At 41.9% G+C, this 17,287-nt stretch overlaps 1 protein-coding gene across 5 annotated transcripts in view; it reads left to right on the top strand.

Annotated features, from left to right (window-relative positions):
- Positions 1–17,287, top strand: part of nbeal2 (neurobeachin-like 2) — a 175,310-nt gene that overhangs the window by 91,446 nt on the left and 66,577 nt on the right. For all 5 annotated transcript variants that reach the window (XM_060921757.1, XM_060921755.1, XM_060921756.1 and 2 more), the window contains 4 exons: positions 1,268–1,414; positions 2,452–2,611; positions 2,748–2,836; positions 15,752–16,414. In XM_060921757.1, the coding sequence (XP_060777740.1) occupies positions 1,268–1,414; positions 2,452–2,611; positions 2,748–2,836; positions 15,752–16,414 (1,059 nt within the window). The remainder of the gene's footprint in view (positions 1–1,267; positions 1,415–2,451; positions 2,612–2,747; positions 2,837–15,751; positions 16,415–17,287) is intronic.

Below are 17,287 nucleotides of genomic sequence, written 5' to 3'. Positions count from 1 at the left end.
TTCTCTCTGGGGTTCAGGTCAGGCAAGTTGGCTGATCAATCAAGTACAGTAATCAAGTCCTGCTGGAAAAGGAAATCGGCGTCTCCATAGAGCTTGTCAGCAGATGGAAGTATGAAGTGCTCTAAAATCTCCTGGTAGATGGCTGAGTTGACTTTGGACTTGATAAAACACAGTGGACCAACACCAGCAGATGACATGGCAGCCCAAATCATCACAGACTGAGGAAACTTCACACTGGACTTCAAACCCCTTGGATTCTGTGCCTCTCCACTCTTCCTCCAGACGTTAGGACCTTGATTTCCAAATGAAATGCAAAATTTACTTTCATTTGATAAGAGGACTTTGGACCACTGAGCAACAGTCCAGTTCTTCCTCTCCTTATCCCAGGTAAGACGCTTCTGACAATGTCTCTGGTTCAGGAATGGCTTGAAATTAGGAATGAGACAGTTGTAGCCCCTTTCCTGAAGACGTCTGTACATGGGGGCTCTTGATGTACTGACACCAGCCTCAGTCCACTCCTTGCGAAGCTCTTCCAAGTTCTTGAATTGACTTTTCTTGACAATCCTTTCAAGTCTACAGTCATCTCTGTTGCTTGTGCACCTTTTCCAGCCAGCCTTTCAGCCATGACCTGCTGTGGCTTACCCTCTTTGTGGAGGGTGTCGATGATTGTTTTCTAGACAACTGTCAAGTCAGCAGTCTTCCCCATGATTGTGGTTGTGTGTACTGAACTAGACCGAGAGATACATGGGTATTTATACGGTTTTACTCAAACTTGAAATGAAATATTCTACTAATAACTTGAGATACTGGATTTCTAATTTTAATGAGCTATAAGCCATAATAATCAAAATGAGAACAAAAAAAAGGCTTGAAATATTTCACTTTACATGTAATGAATATAGAATATATGAAAATGTACCTTTTAGAATTAAAGTACGAAAAAATTGAACTTTTTCACCATATTAAATTTTTTCAGATGCATGTGTTTGTGAAATATATATATTTTTATTCACTTTCTTGTTGGAACTACACGATGCAGATGCATAGACTGAGTTTATATTATTTATAACACCTCTCTCTCTCTCTCTCACACACACACACACACACACACACACACACACACACACTTAACCACTTCCGTTTTTGTTAGCCACAAGACATACTGTTTGTTTATTTATAATCTCTCTCTCTCTCTCTCTCTCTCTCTCTCTCTCTCTCTGTCTTTCTCCCTCCTTCCCGCCGTCTCTGTCTCTCCCCCCGTGTGCAGGCGATCATTCTGTTGGATATTTTGTATAGTGTGCTGAGGAGCAGTCCTCAGGCTCTGTCTGTGCTGCTGGAGTGGGGCGTGGAGCAGCTCTTCTGTCTGCTACTGAAGCCCAGCTTTAGTGATGACGCACATGAAAGAGTGTTCAGGGTGAGCACATCCAGCTCTTTACCACTGTTTCTTTCTGTGGTTGTATATTCTTCATGTGCAACCATGTGACAAAATAGTGCGACGTATGCATCCGCCACCATGTTAGACGATCTACACATCCAAAATGCCATCTCATGCGAACAATAACTGTGATGCATCTCTGACTTTCTCGAAATATTATGATTCTCTGAAGTCCTCTGCCAAGTCAAGATTCAGAGAAAAAATTGAAATTTGTGGGTTTGAGCCGTATATGTTAAAGCTGTCCTATTATATAGAGGATTTAGCTTCATTACCAGCGATTGAATACCCTGAGATTGTGTACCATCTTGTTCTACCAAAAATAAATATTTTGCGCTGCTTCTAATCTGGCTTTCTTGGCGGGTCTTTCATTTATCCTGTTGCTTCTCAATACTGAGAGATGAGTTTTATTTCGTCTTGATCTTATCGTGTCCTAATTTGAGTCTTGGTGCCCAATCTGGATTTGTTTTATCGCGTAGGTTTGCCGGTGCTCCTGCAAGGTGAGAAGCAGAGTGTTCATGCTAAAGCTCAAAAGTTCAATTTAATCATCAGAAAACGTAGCTTTAATTAGCAATGAATTCGTACCAGATATAAAGTTGTCACCACACACGCGGGTTTAATTAGCTTTTTCCTCAGTTAAGTCCTTACGATGTACCGTATGTTTTTGAACCACAGCGTACGCACGGCATTCTCTGGACAGCTCTTCATCTGTTTTGTTGCTGTTTTTAATTACTTTGGGAGTTCTGAAGAACCGTTTCTCTTTGTCACGGGTAGCATTATTCCCGCAATTATATCCCGCACACAAAGGAGGCGTTGTCTTTCTTCAAAGGCAATGAAATCAAAAGAAAATCACGAAGCATTGCAGCAGCTCACACGTGAAGCGTTGCTATCTTGGTTGATGTTATCATCCAACATAGTGGACTTCCGGTTTGGAAAATAAGCATGACGTCACGTGCATACGAAGGATTCAGGTTCCGTGTATCCAAAACTCTATACTGATTCTCCATGCTGCTCTGCAGATCATGTACAAAGTGCTGAAGAGCGAGCGAGTCCCAGAGCGCAATAAACAGCGCGTCAAGCTGCGAGAGCCCACCTACCTGGGTCTTGTCTGCTTCCTGGAGGAGGTCCCAGTCTCAATGACGATCATCCGCTGCCTATACGAGCAGGTGCTGGCTACAGGTAAACAGCTGAGGAACAGTGGGATTCCAGACAATATATAACATGGTTATGAACTTCTGGCTCACATGTAGGTGTGTGTGTGTGTGTGTGTGTGTGTGTGTGTGTGTGTGTGTGTGTGTGTGTGTGTGTGCTGAAGATCCCTCACCCAGCTTTAGAGACCTTTTGGCAGTAGTGTACCTGTCCCATCGGGCTGATCTCACTGTACGACTGGATGTATGTCGCAAGGTAAGTGGCTACCAGGAAGGAATAAGAGAGACATGAAATTTTCAGGGGTTTCAGTCTACTAGGGTTAATGATGCCATGTGGTAGAAAATGACAACATCCACAATCATTGATTTAATACAGCATGGTCTTTTTCTGTCCTTACTGAGAAGGTCATTGTATAGTTTAGGTATACTATATGTGTGTCTCAAAAATCTGAACATTTTAAAGGAATACTACATCATGTTGTCAACCTAATCTCCCAACCTAAACTGCAGTGTATGGGTGATTACCATGAATAAGCAGGGCTGTGAAAAATCCGCGGATTTGCGGAATTCTGCGGATTTGATCGCAAAAATACCATTTTTGTAAACCATGTATTTTTGCAGAAAAAATGTAGGGGGTGGGGGTACTCTGCTAATGGTTGGGGACTGTAATCGCCGACGAGTACATGGGGGGGGGATCTAACGCCAGGTGTCTGTGTATTTTACGACATCGTACAAGTTATATACACGACATTGTAGACCGTTTTACGACACAGCGCCATTTCTTTCTTACCATTTTCGGGTTACTCTTTTCAAACATGCGTTGACAATATAGCTTGCGATTAAGTGATAATAAAAGATTTTTTCAGTATGTCTGTGTTGCGGAGAGACTGTACAGAGGGAGGATGGCGATAATGACAATGTGAAAGAAGTAGACAAGGAAAACGGTATCAAGAATCCGTGGAATTGGCGGTGGCTGGAATTTAAAGTTGGAAATGAATATCTTTATGAACACATCCAAAAGATCAAGGAACCAGGCAAGGCGTGCTGCACGTTATGCCATCAGGATGTAAAATACGGATCAGGAGGAAGAACACGCTCGGTCGATCATGTGCAGGGAAATAAAGACGCAGAACTGGTGAAATTAAAGCTGTCAGATTACAGATTACCAGGTATTTATATCTTGTTTTCATATTCGTCTGTTATGATCAACAGAGCATGATATTCTTTTACTAAATATATAGAAGATTCATTTTTCATTAAGAACATAATGTGAATTAAGGGATTTTGCTCCCAAATATATCAGTACCAGTAAAAGTTGTGCCCCCCAGACCGCCTGCATTTTTTTCCTCGGATTTTACTTTTTCCATTTTAGACTGGTACCAAAATTCAAAAAAGTGCTTATTTAAGGAGTTAAAGGCATTTTTGAGACAAAGTCGGCAAACAGTCTTATTTTGTCAATTTGGGTGTGCCGAATTCAAATCTGCAATATGCCGAGCTCTATCTGACCTCTGTTGACCTCTAGAGGTCATTGAACTTTGGGCCTGTAAACGTCTCAGCTGAACCCAGTTTCTCAGCTTTCTAAGGAATGAAATGTACTAAAATGATTAATGAAGTTAGCAAATGGCCTTGTTTGTTAAATGTTTGGGTGCTGAATTCATTTTTCATTTGTAAAACGACATATGACCTCCGATAACCTCAAGGTCATTAAACTTGGCCTATAGGCCTATGCATTTAACGGCATTTTTAAACTGACTTTACTCCCCCAAAAAGAATATGAACAGACAAAAAACAAATAGAAAGGAACAAATACATTAAATGCCAGTCCATGTACATGTGACTTACTTTTCACAATGAGAATGCCTCGGCGATCACCTTACATAACATTGCATTACATTTAGCGGTTATTGTTTATACAAAGCTACTGAAAAAAGGAGAGATTCAGCAGCATACAAAATGTGGGGGCATACAGGGTATACAGGTTAATCAGGGTTAGTATATATGAGAGTTTTTTTCTTTGTTGTTTGTTTTTTGTAAAGGCTTTACCCCGTTTAAAACAAAACAAACAACAAAGAAAAAAACTCTCATATATACTAACCCTGATTAGCCTGTATACCCTGTATGCCCCCACATTTTGTATGCTGCTGAATCTCTCCTTTTTTCAGTAGCTTTGTATAAACAATAACCGCTAAATGTAATGCAATGTTATGTAAGGTGATCGCCGAGGCATTCTCATTGTGAAAAGTAAGTCACATGTACATGGACTGGCATTTAATGTTGTATTTGTTCCTTTCTATTTGTTTTTTGTCTGTTCATATTGTTTTTGGGGGAGTCAAGTCCGTTTAAAAATGCCGTTAAATGCATAGGCCTATAGGCCAAGTTTAATGACCTTGAGGTTATCGGAGGTCATATGTCGTTTTACAAATGAAAAATGAATTCAGCACCCAAACATTTAACAAACAAGGCCATTTGCTAACTTCATTAATCATTTTAGTACATTTCATTCCTTAGAAAGCTGAGAAACTGGGTTCAGCTGAGACATTTACAGGCCCAAAGTTCAATGACCTCTAGAGGTCAACAGAGGTCAGATAGAGCTCGGCATATTGCAGATTTGAATTCGGCACACCCAAATTGGCAAAATAAGACTGACTGCCGACTTTGTCTCAAAAATGCCTTTGGGTGTCACAATTCTGGATTTTGGTACCAGTCTATTTCACAGCTCTGATAAGTTTTTTTTTTGGGGCATATTTCACTGTCCTGAAAAAAAAAGAAAAGAAAAGAAAAACCACTTCTGTCAAATCAGCCATCTATCAGGTAGAAATTGAACACAGAGGTGTCACCTTTCGTCTCTGAGCACGACGAGCACTCAGTTGCTGTTTTGTTTTGGTTCTGGTCCTTTCTCCTCCCTGTCCGGTCATTGGCATGTTTCTCAGTTGTGTCCAGGTATTCAGTATCAAGCTTGTAATTAGTTTGGCTGTTTAAACCCCACTGTTTCTGTCTTTTGTTTCAAGGTATTATCATGCCTTGCATCTGGTTAAGTCTGAGCTTTGTTTTCAAAGTTCCTGCTTCCTTGATTATCCATGTTTAAGGTTGTCCGCTTGTTCGTTGACCCCAGCTGGGAATGTTGAGATGATTACTGAATTTGCCCTATTAAACATCACACACATCTCACACCCACATGTGACAGGAGGACGTCTCATATTTACTTTGAGCTACAGCGTCTTGCAAAAGTATTCACCCCTCTTGGTGTTTGTCCTGTTTTGTCGCATTGCAAGATGGAATTAAAATGGATTTTTGGGGGGTTAGCACCATTTGTTTTACACAACATGCCTACCACTTTAAAGGTGCATTTTTTTTTAAATTGTGACACAAACAATAATTAAGATGAAAAAAAGAAATCTGGAGTGTGTGTAGGTATTCACCTAGCCTGGGAAATCCCATGCTGCTTTGCACAATCGTTCCGATCTGAAAAGACAGCATGGAAACTATGGTCTAAAGGCTCGCCTGAGTTAGGGAGCCAATCAGAGAGTGGGGAGGGGTGGGAAGACGGTGACGCGTACTGCTCGACAAACGGAAGCTTGTAGTTTATTTGGGACTGTTTACGGATCACATTTAACATGGCGGCGAGCGATACGAACCAAACTAACCAAACCAGCTTCTCTCATATTTGTCTTGCACAAACGGCAGTAATCGTTCGGTGCCATTGTTTTCCTATTTTTGTTTTGCCTTCTCTTTCTCTTTCCTTCTCTTCTTCGCCTCTTCGTCTTCTTCGTCGCTCTAACTACGTCACCGGGTACAACTGCCATGATTGGCCATGGGCTACGTATACGCCAAATGATAGACATTCGCAACGTCCAATAAACGGCCGTTGACAATCGTAAATCACACCTCCCCTACGAGAAATTCAATAGGCGGATTCCAGACCATATTTCACTTGTGATATGGTCTGGTGTTAACCAGACTAGTATTCACCACCCAAAGTCAATACTTTGTAGAGCCACCTTTTGCTGCAATTACAGTGCAAGTCTCTTGGGGTATGTCTCTGTTAGCTTAGCACATCTAGCCACTGGGATTTTTGCCCATTCCTCAAGGCAAAACTGCTCCAACTCCTTCAAGTTAGATGGATTGCATTGGTGTACAGCAATCTTCAAGTTATGCCACAGATTCTCAATTGGATTGAGGTCTGGGCTTTGATTAGGCCATTCCCAGACATTTAAATGTTTCCCTTTAAACCACTCCAGTGTAGCTTTAGCAGTATGTTTAGGGTCATTGTCCTGCTGGAACGTGAACCTTCATCCCAGTCTCAAACCTCTGGCTGGCTCAAACAGGTTTTCCTCCAGAATTGCCCTGTATTTAGTACTATCCATCTTTCCATCAGTCCTGACCAGCTTTCCTGTCCTTGCAGATGAAAAACATCCCCACAGCATGATGCTGCCACCACCGTGCTTCACTGTAGGAATGGTGTTCTCAGGGTGTTGGGTTTGCGCCACACATGGCATTTCCAATGATGGCCAAAAATTTAAATTTTTGTCTCATTTGACCAGAGAATCTTCTTCCATGTGTTTGGGGAGTCTGCCACATGCTGTTAGGCAAACTCCAAATGTGTTTTCTTAAGCGATGACTTTTCTGGCCACTCTTCCATAAAGTCCCGCTCTGTGGAGTGTATGGCTTAAAGTGGTCCTATGGACAGATACTCCCATCTCCGGTGTAGGTTTTTGCAGCTCCTTCAGTGTTATCTTTGGTGTCTTTGTTGCATCTCTGATTAATGCCCTCCTTGCTCGAGCTGTGAGAATCACAGATTCTCAATTGAATTGAGGTCTGGGCTTTGACTAGGCCATTCCAAGACATTTAAAGGGCTGATGACACGAACATGACTCTATGCAATTTCTTAAATAAACTATACAACATGGCAAACATGTTAGATTTCTGTTATAATTACGTGAAAAGAAGCTGTTGTTACGCAAATATCCAACTTTTAATTGCACAGCGCAAGAAAACTGGGTCCGTGGCTCGCGGCCATGTTGTGACGTCAGCGGGAGAACACGCTGCGGTTCACTGGCTGTTCTACTCATAGACATCCTATGGTTCTACTCTGGTTCTAATCAATGGAAATGGCGCATGAAAACGCCGGTGAACTCTCTAGTGCTAGCTGTTCCTCTTCTGGGAGTCTAGAATTCTGTTGATCTCTTCCGAATAGAATCTATGATAGTCTACCCTCTTTACCCTTTGCCTCTCGTTGCTAGGCGGCAGTTACATGAAAGCCGCAAGCTTTCACAAGCAAATACATGACTGATATCACGCCGACTTTATGATTACATTTATGATTATCATGTAGAATCTATAGCTCTACGTACCTTTTATCTTATGTCGTTTCACAACACATGTTCTGACAGGAGGACTGTCTTTGGATCCGGCATAGCTACTAGTAGACCCCCTCCGGAATACTGGCAGTGTTGCCAGATTGGGAGGTTTCCCGCCCAGTTGGGCGGTTTCAAGTGCATTTTGGTGGGTTTTGAACATATTTTGGGCTGGAAAACTTCAGCAGTATCTGGCAACAGATACTGCGGATGTTTTCCAGCCCAAAATATGTTCAAAACCCACCAAAATGCACTTGAAACTGCTCAACTGGGCGGGAAAAATCCCAATCTGGCAACACTGTGTAGGCACTGCTGATGGTAGTAACACATGTTTGTGATGAACTGAACACCCAAGAGATTCTTTTAAGCTGGGAAGGGTGTCAAAACAATCCAAATCGAAGTGTTCAGAGCACAGGACGGATGTTGGTGAGGGCTCCCACTTGTCACGAGTGCGCCTGACTTGCTTCACCCACTTTGCATGCAGCTCGGGATCTCTGGGAAACTTGAATAAACTTACCCCATCCTTGTAGGTTTTGGAGCAAAAGCCAGCAACACGGCAACACAACGCGAAGGCATAATAACTAATATATATATATATATATATATATATATATATATATATATATATATATATATATATAATGTATAATAATAATAATACTAATAATGACAAACTGAACACCTGTCGCATCAACAATAAACTGGTAAGTTAGGAGGAAGGTTCTTTCGCTGACGTCATATAGCTCCTCCTCCTCCTTCGTCTCCTGGGTGCTGCAGCCCCGTCAAATTTGCCCAAATAGCCGCGTTTTTTATCATAACTTGTAAAATAGGCGCCTTCGTGAATTAATATATGGATCATCGGAAATTAATTTTATGTTATAAAACATCGCCAAAGATGTCAAAAATGTGTCATCAGCACTTTAAATGTTTCCCTTTAAACCAGCTTTAGTAGGCTTTACAGTTATTTAGCACAAAAGTCTTTTAGCACAAATCTAAAGTCTCTTAGCACAACTCTAAGTTCTTTAGTACAAGATCCAAGAACACTTAATCTTTATTATGAATACTTACTAATCATGGTTAAAGATGTTTGATGGATATTTTAATGAAAGTTGCCAAGATTCTGATAGAAAACGAGCGATTGTATTTCCCTGCTCTGCCATCTTGAAACTGCCATGTTTGATGTAGCCTGTATGTTAGTCACCAATCCTCCCTCCAAATTATTTAACACAGCATGTACCCTGACACAGTACACCGCTACAGCCAACTTCCAGGTTTGTTTTAGCATTATTAAAGTGCTAAGCTTAAATTATATCATATTTATTATTTACAGTTTGCTAATTTGATAAGAATGAAAAGTCAAGTGAAATTTCCAAGATGATGAGTTGAAAGAAAGCTTTTTGTTTGTTCTTTATTTTTAATTTTTTACAAAAGAAAAAAGGTCAAAAGAAAGGAAAACTATCCATCCATTATCTGTAGCCACTTATCCTGTTCTACAGGGTCGCAGGCAGGCTGGACCTGTAGACCTGGACCTGTAGCTATCCCAGCTGACTATGGGCGAGAGGTGGGGTACACCCTGGACAAGTCGCCAGGTCATCACAGGGCTGACACATAGAGACACACAACCATTCACACTCACATTCACACCTACGGTCAATTTAGAGTCACCAGTTAACCTAACCTGCATGTCTTTGGACTGTGGGGGAAACCGGAGCACCCGGAGGAAACCCACGCGGACACGGGGAGAACATGCAAACTCCACACAGAAAGGCCCTCGCTGGCCCCTGGGCTCAAACCCAGGACTTTCTTGCTGTGAGGCGACAGCGCTAACCACTACACCACCATGCCACCCAGAAAGGAAAACTATGTACAGCTATTTCAATAATTTTATTAAGCTGTTCCATTTTAGATAATTGCTGTGACTTCTAAATGCAAGAAAGTGAAATAATTAAATTTGAAACAAAAAAACCTTGATAATCAATTAAACTGCAGATGCCACTAAAAATGCACACGATTTAAGAAGCTGGAAGACATTAATTTAATTTTTTTGGAAAAGATCCCATAAACGGGGCGGCACAGTGGCGTAGTGGTTAGCGCTGTCGCCTCACAGCAAGAAGGTCCGGGTTCGAGCCCCATAGCCAGCGAGGGCCTTTCTGTGCGGAGTTTGCATGTTCTCCCTGTGTCCGCGTGGGTTTCCTCCGGGTGCAGATAACGGCGCGGACTTCCACCTTGTATCACCTTTCATTAAAGAGTATAAAAGTATGAAAATACTGATGCAAATACTGCCCATTGTGTAGTTATGATTGTCTTTAGGCTTGCCATCCTTCCACTTGCAAGTGGTAAGTGATATGCGCTGGGATCACACACACAGCGGCTCAGTCCCGAATCACAGCTTGTGCACTTCACTCGCACGCTCTGTGAGCTTCACAGGGCCGGAGTGCGCACCCTCCAGAGGGCACTCGCTGTTCAGGGTGGAGTGATTTGGAGCGCAGGATGCCTGCGGAGCCGAGCGTATCCGTATATTGGTGTTGCTGTGTGCACGCAAATCGTGTATTGGTGTTGCTGTGTGCACACTAATCGTTTTAAAAACGTTAATCTGATGATCCGCTGATACGGTCTAATGTAAACCCCACCTATTGCATTTGCATTCGAAATATTGCATTTACTGCAGCAATACTGTATAAAAAAGCATTTGATACTGCAGTACCACGCAGGTTTTTTCATAAGAGGGATGACCAATTTTCGACTTCACATCATCTGCAAACATTCCAGGCTACCACTGACAGAAGTTACCGACTGCCCTTAAGATATACAACACGCTACGTTTTGTTGAGCACATCAGTAATGTGGTACTTATCATAGTGATTCAATGAGAGCGCAAGAGGAATTGTAATCAGGTTTCGTTGGTTACCGCATCAAATATGCAACCTCGAGTGACGGCTTCCAAGTTAAATGAAGAACTAGCCTGTACTGTTGGTGTTGTAAATGCACAAAATAACGGCTAGGAAGCTCGAGTACACGTGAAACACAACCGTTTCTGTTACAAATATAAAAACGACGTCTCTAACTGATGTTTCAATCCCCGACTCGCTCTAGCCACCTGGCTGCACCGCTGCACTCAGGTCAGAGACGCGAAGGAGGAAGGGGAGGGGCTGAAGAGGGCAGAGCCACACGCTCTGGAAGAGGGGCGGGGGGATTGGGCAAAGCGTTCCATTCTGGCTTTGAGTTTTCTCACAGATCAGCGGTATCAACTTCAGCGAGAAGTTGACTGAAATGCGAGTTCGGACGATATGCGTACTTTTTAATGTGAAAACGTACAGTCGTACAATGAGGTAAAAATTCGTAGCGGCTACGCAAGATGCGTACAGGTTGGCAGGTATGCAGCTCACATACTCATTAGCAGCCTCACTTAAAAACACGAATTGAAGGAAATCCCATAAGCTTTGTACAGTATCTGTAAGTAACTACTTAAAACATAACTATTATGCAAAGTCACGTGATCATAAGCAGATTTATTCGGTATTAGAAACAGATTCATCAACCATTTTATTAGGAACACCTATACACCTGCTCAGTCATGCAATTATCCAACTAGCCAATTATGTGGCAGCAGGGCAGTGTATAAAATCATACAGATATAGAACAAAAGCTTCAGTTAACATTCACATTCACATCAAATATCAGACGGAGGAAAAAATGTGATATCACACGTACACAAGAGGAAAAAAGCCCTCTCGAGATTGTTATTGTAATGTGAATGTTAGTGTAAACAGTGCAGTTTGGACCGAGTTAGTCTGGTGAAAGTTCAGTGTGCTAGACTTCAAGAAGATCAGCCTAAAAACATACTCTCATTTTTTCATTAACCCCTTAAACTCCCATGGTGCAAACTTACAACCCTGATTCCAAAAAAGTTGGGACAAAGTACAAATTGTAAATAAAAACGGAATGCAATGATGTGGAAGTTTCAAAATTCCATATTTTATTCAGAATAGAACATAGATGACATATCAAATGTTTAAACTGAGAAAATGTATAATTTAAAGAGAAAAATTAGGTGATTTTAAATTTCATGACAACAACACATCTCAAAAAAGTTGGGACAAGGCCATGTTTCCCACTGTGAGACATCCCCTTTTCTCTTTACAACAGTCTGTAAACGTCTGGGGACTGAGGAGACAAGTTGCTCAAGTTTAGGGATAGGAATGTTAACCCATTCTTGTCTAATGTAGGATTCTAGTTGCTCAACTGTCTTAGGTCTTTTTTGTCGTATCTTCCATTTTATGATACGCCACATGTTTTCTATGGGTGAAAGATCTGGACTGCAGGCTGGCCAGTTCAGTACCTGGACCCTTCTTCTACACAGCCATGATGCTGTAATTGATGCAGTATGTGGTTTGGCATTGTCATGTTGGAAAATGCAAGGTCTTCCCTGAAAGAGACGTCGTCTGGATGGGAGCATATGTTGCTCTAGAACCTGGATATACCTTTCAGCATTGATGGTGTCTTTCCAGATGTGTAAGCTGCCCATGCCACACGCACTAATGCAACCCCATACCATCAGAGATGCAGGCTTCTGAACTGAGCGCTGATAACAACTTGGGTCGTCCTTCTCCTCTTTAGTCCGAATGACACGGCGTCCCTGATTTCCATAAAGAACTTCAAATTTTGATTCGTCTGACCACAGAACAGTTTTCCACTTTGCCACAGTCCATTTTAAATGAGCCTTGGCCCGGAGAAGACGTCTGCGCTTCTGGATCATGTTTAGATATGGCTTCTTCTTTGAACTATAGAGTTTTAGCTGGCGACGGCGGATGGCACGGTGAATTGTGTTCACAGATAATGTTCTCTGGAAATATTCCTGAGCCCATTTTGTGATTTCCAATAGAGAAGCATGCCTGTATGTGATGCAGTGCCGTCTAAGGGCCCGAAGATCACGGGCACCCAGTATGGTTTTCCGGCCTTGACCCTTACGCACAGAGATTCTTCCAGATTCTCTGAATCTTTTGATGATATTATGCACTGTAGATGATGATATGTTCAAACTCTTTGCAATGTTACACTGTCGAACTCCTTTCTGATATTGCTCCACTATTTGTCGGCGCAGAATTAGGGGGATTGGTGATCCTCTTCCCATCTTTACTTCTGAGAGCCGCTGCCACTCCAAGATGCTCTTTTTATACCCAGTCATGTTAATGACCTATTGCCAATTAACCTAATGAGTTGCAATTTGGTCCTCCAGCTGTTCCTTTTTTGTACCTTTAACTTTTCCAGCCTCTTATTGCCCCTGTCCCAACTTTTTTGAGATGTGTTGCTGTCATGAAATTTCAAATGAGCCAATATTTGGCATGAAATTTCAAAATGTCTCACTTTCGACATTTGATATGTTGTCGATGTTCTATTGTGAATATAATATCAGTTTTTGAGATTTGTAAATTATTGCATTCCATTTTTATTTACAATTTGTATTTTGTCCCAACTTTTTTGGAATCGGGGTTGTACATTTCTCACTCCCATAATGACACAGCCTTTCTATTAGTGTCACTGAAGTACTGAATAATTCACAGTCGTTATTGAATAGTACGCTTTAATAATAAGAATAAGATGAATAACTGAATAAAATGAGTTGTAAGCTGAAAGGCTTAAAGAGCAGCTTTCTTCACGACAAGGACATTTGCATCGTATCATTCCAGTGTAACATTTACTAATAGGGCTGCTTATAAATGTGCCATCATTTCATTGATATACTGAGTCTGTAGTCACCATGTGCACTATTATGAGAAATTAATTTTCATTCTTTTATGAATAGATCACAGTTTCTGACAAACCTAATTTTGTGTGAGCACCTGTAAAACAAACACAGTCGTACGAGCCTCTTCTTGTCGTTTTAAAGCCCACTATTTCACTATATAGTACCAGTCAAAGGTTTGGACACACCTACTCATTCCAGTGTTGTAGTCGAGTCACTAAACCTCGAGTCCGAGTCCAGTCTCGAGTCCCCAGTGTTCAAGTCCAAATCAAGTCCAAGTCATTAAAAAAAATTTCGAGTCGAGTCCACTATTAATCTGAGTCGAGTCTGAGTCCAACACTCTATCCGCACCATTTGACGGTGGCTGTTTTAGTGCCATTAACATTAGTTTATTCCTGAACATGACGTATGAACAGGTGAATGTGCATTCTCTTCACCAGGGAGTGTGAAGTATTCTGTCAGAGATGGTTGGGAGACGGCTGTAAGTGCAGAAGGTGTGTTTATTAATACAAGTGAAGAATACAATCCAGAACGGCCGGCAAAATCGTAAAACAGTGAAACCGGCAATAGATCGAGCGAGGCACAAACAGACTATCATAGACTCGGCAGAATCAAAGACGAGAAACAGGAAATCAGGGATCGGGAAACCAATCAAGGAAATAAGGCTCGGTAATGTATCAGCAACGCAATTCAATACTTCGCAAAGTAAGTGTGTTTTCACAGTTTTTATATAGGCGCGCTGATTGCGCCTTAATCCTGTGCAAGTGAAAGTCGTTTACGGCGCACAAGAGACCGCTTGACGCGTGCGCTGTCCGGAGTGCGCCTGAGAGTCTATCTGATGCACATGCCAAGGCACGCAGGTGTGACACACTTGCACGAAATTAGTACAAAAATTAATGTAGATATAAATATCTTGTGCCAAATTATTATGGCATGTTAAAAAAAGTAAAGAAAAAATCAGAGTCCTTGCCTCCAATTTACGAGTCCGAATGCTGTTAATGCACAAGTCCGTGTCCGAGTCATCAGTGCTCAAGTCCAAGTCAACTCACAAGTCGGACTCGAGTAATACAAGCCTGACTCATTCATAGGTTTTTCTGTAATTTGACTATTTTCTACATTGTAGAACAACAGTGAAGACATCAAAACTAAGAAATAACACATGGAACGTAAAAGGAATTATGTGGTAAACAAAGAAGTGTTAAAAATAAAATGTTTCATAGTTTTGATTCTAGGGCGGCATGGTGGTGTAGTGGTTAGCGCTGTCGCCTCACAGCAAGAAGGTCCGGGTTCGAGCCCCGTGGCCGGCAAGGGCCTTTCTGTGCGGAGTTTGCATGTTCTCCCCGTGTCCGCGTGGGTTTCCTCCGGGTGCTCCGGTTTCCCCCACAGTCCAAAGACATGCAGGTTAGGTTAACTGGTGACTCTAAATTGACCGTAGGTGTGAATGTGAGTGTGAATGGTTGTCTGTGTCTATGTGTCAGCCCTGTGATGACCTGGCGACTTGTCCAGGGTGTACCCCGCCTTTCGCCCGTAGTCAGCTGGGATAGGCTCCAGCTTGCCTGTGACCCTGTAGAACAGGATAAAGCGGCTAGAGATAATGAGATGAGACTTTGTGCTAAAAGACTTTTTGTAAATTACTGGATACCCTTTAGCAGTATGTTTAGGGTCATTGTACTTTTGCAAGATACTGTACATTGACTCCATTGCGAAGACATAAGTACAAACCCTTCCCTCAGACAAAGTAGTCCCATCTTTAAAATTATAAACTACAGAAACAAGATAACTGAAATATGTATTTTGCATGAATGTTTATTTACATTACTACCCATCAGGGGCCCTCATGCCTCAGTTTCAAACATGCTTTCCGGTCTTTTTCCAGTACGGAGAAATTGAGCAAAGCATCAGAATTCATGTCCATGGTAATCATAAATACACAAATGCATTAAATAGAGATTTGGTTATAAGGTGCTGGAGTATTCGTTTAAAAGTGATGATGTACAAATATAGTGTAGGCTTGGATACATTGATGATGACAATATGACCTGATGTTTCTCTGACCATCTGAATCCGCCTGCAGCTTTTCTACCTGATCTACTCCAACGAGGACTACATTAAGCAGCTGGCCCGGCAACCTGGCTGGCAAGACATTCTCACTAAACTCTATGTCAAAGAGTCCTATGAGTCTCGTACTACCAGCATATCCAGCCCTCACCCCTCACTGGAGCATATTCCTTCCAGGCCCCTCCTCCAAAGGGATGACAGCATGATTGACGGCCCTCGCTCTGATGTCTTCATCCCCTACAGCTCCCAGCGTGAGGAAGCAGAGGAGGACGAGGATGATGGAGACGAAGAACCACCTCGGGATATTGCAGATAGTTTTATCGAATTGTCTCAGTCTCCGCCTGCAGGAGGTCAGCTGAAGCGCTTCAGTGACTCGATGAACTTCAAGTCTTTCGACTCGGTGGAACAGAGCAGCCGATCGTCATCCCTGTCCAACACAGTGGATACGCCATCTATGCCACAGCTGTTGGATGAAGATGATGAGGGTCTCTATCAGCCGACCTCACCATTTGGTACATCGCCTGAGACTCCAGATACACCATCTTCTCTAGAACATAATAAGACCTTTCCTGGCCTCAGAGCACGCAAGAGCTCCAGTTTGTCGAATGTACTGGATGACGCCAGCTACTGCACTGAGCCTCCAACTGCCGACAGCATCTCCAACAACTCCAACCCACAGGTACTGCCGCCTGTAGCAAAACTCCTGTGACTGACTCCTTATGATATAGATTAGGTGTTGAGGTTATAGCATTGTTGAGTTGAATCTGTTGTTTTCTCACGGCTGGACAAAGGCCTCTAGTACAACAGATTTTGTTAGGTTTTTATTATTATTAGTTTTTTTTTAAATCTTAGTTGCCTGACAGACAAATAATTTCAACAACCAGAGCAAGAAAAAAGACTGTTTATTGACTTTTCAAAAACAGAAATTCTCATTTGATTTCATTTGGAGATGTATTTGAACATAACACACTTCACAGTGGTGCAACACACGACAATGCTGTAACTATAGCACATGCTTCCAAATCCCACCTCCCGCTGCACTACACACATCACCTGAGCCAATGTGGCTTATGATAGAGTGATTTTAACCATCTTATAAGTCTTCTGTTATCAGAATACACCTCGTGGTCCAAAGAAAGGCCATATTATTGGTCCATGCTAGTCAGACTTGAATAATTAACAGTTATTCCACGAAATCAAGTCGTACGTTAGCTGATAGCAGACGAGGCGCTATAAGCCATGTACGACGAGATTGAGTGGAATAACTGTTTTATCTACATTCACTGGATTTTGAGAAACAGAGCACTTTTATTTTTTGCAAATTCGATAAATAAAAACTTTATACAAAACGTCCAACAAAATAATTTCTGCTTAGAATATAAACAAACCGCTGAAATGACAGTAGCAATTTGTGAAAAATGCTATAATAATAATTCTTGGGGGAAAAAGATACGTTCTTACCAGTGGCGGCTGCTGGTTTTTAAAACAGGGGAAGCCCATTTTACGCATTCATCGTAAAACCTGTAGGCCGGATATCAAAGCATAGAAAGGT

The sequence above is a fragment of the Neoarius graeffei genome, chromosome 5, assembly GCF_027579695.1.
Source record: "Neoarius graeffei isolate fNeoGra1 chromosome 5, fNeoGra1.pri, whole genome shotgun sequence".
Lineage (NCBI taxonomy): Eukaryota > Metazoa > Chordata > Actinopteri > Siluriformes > Ariidae > Neoarius > Neoarius graeffei.
The sequence above is the reverse complement of the archived record's forward strand: the minus strand, read 5'-3'. Positions and strand labels throughout refer to the sequence as shown.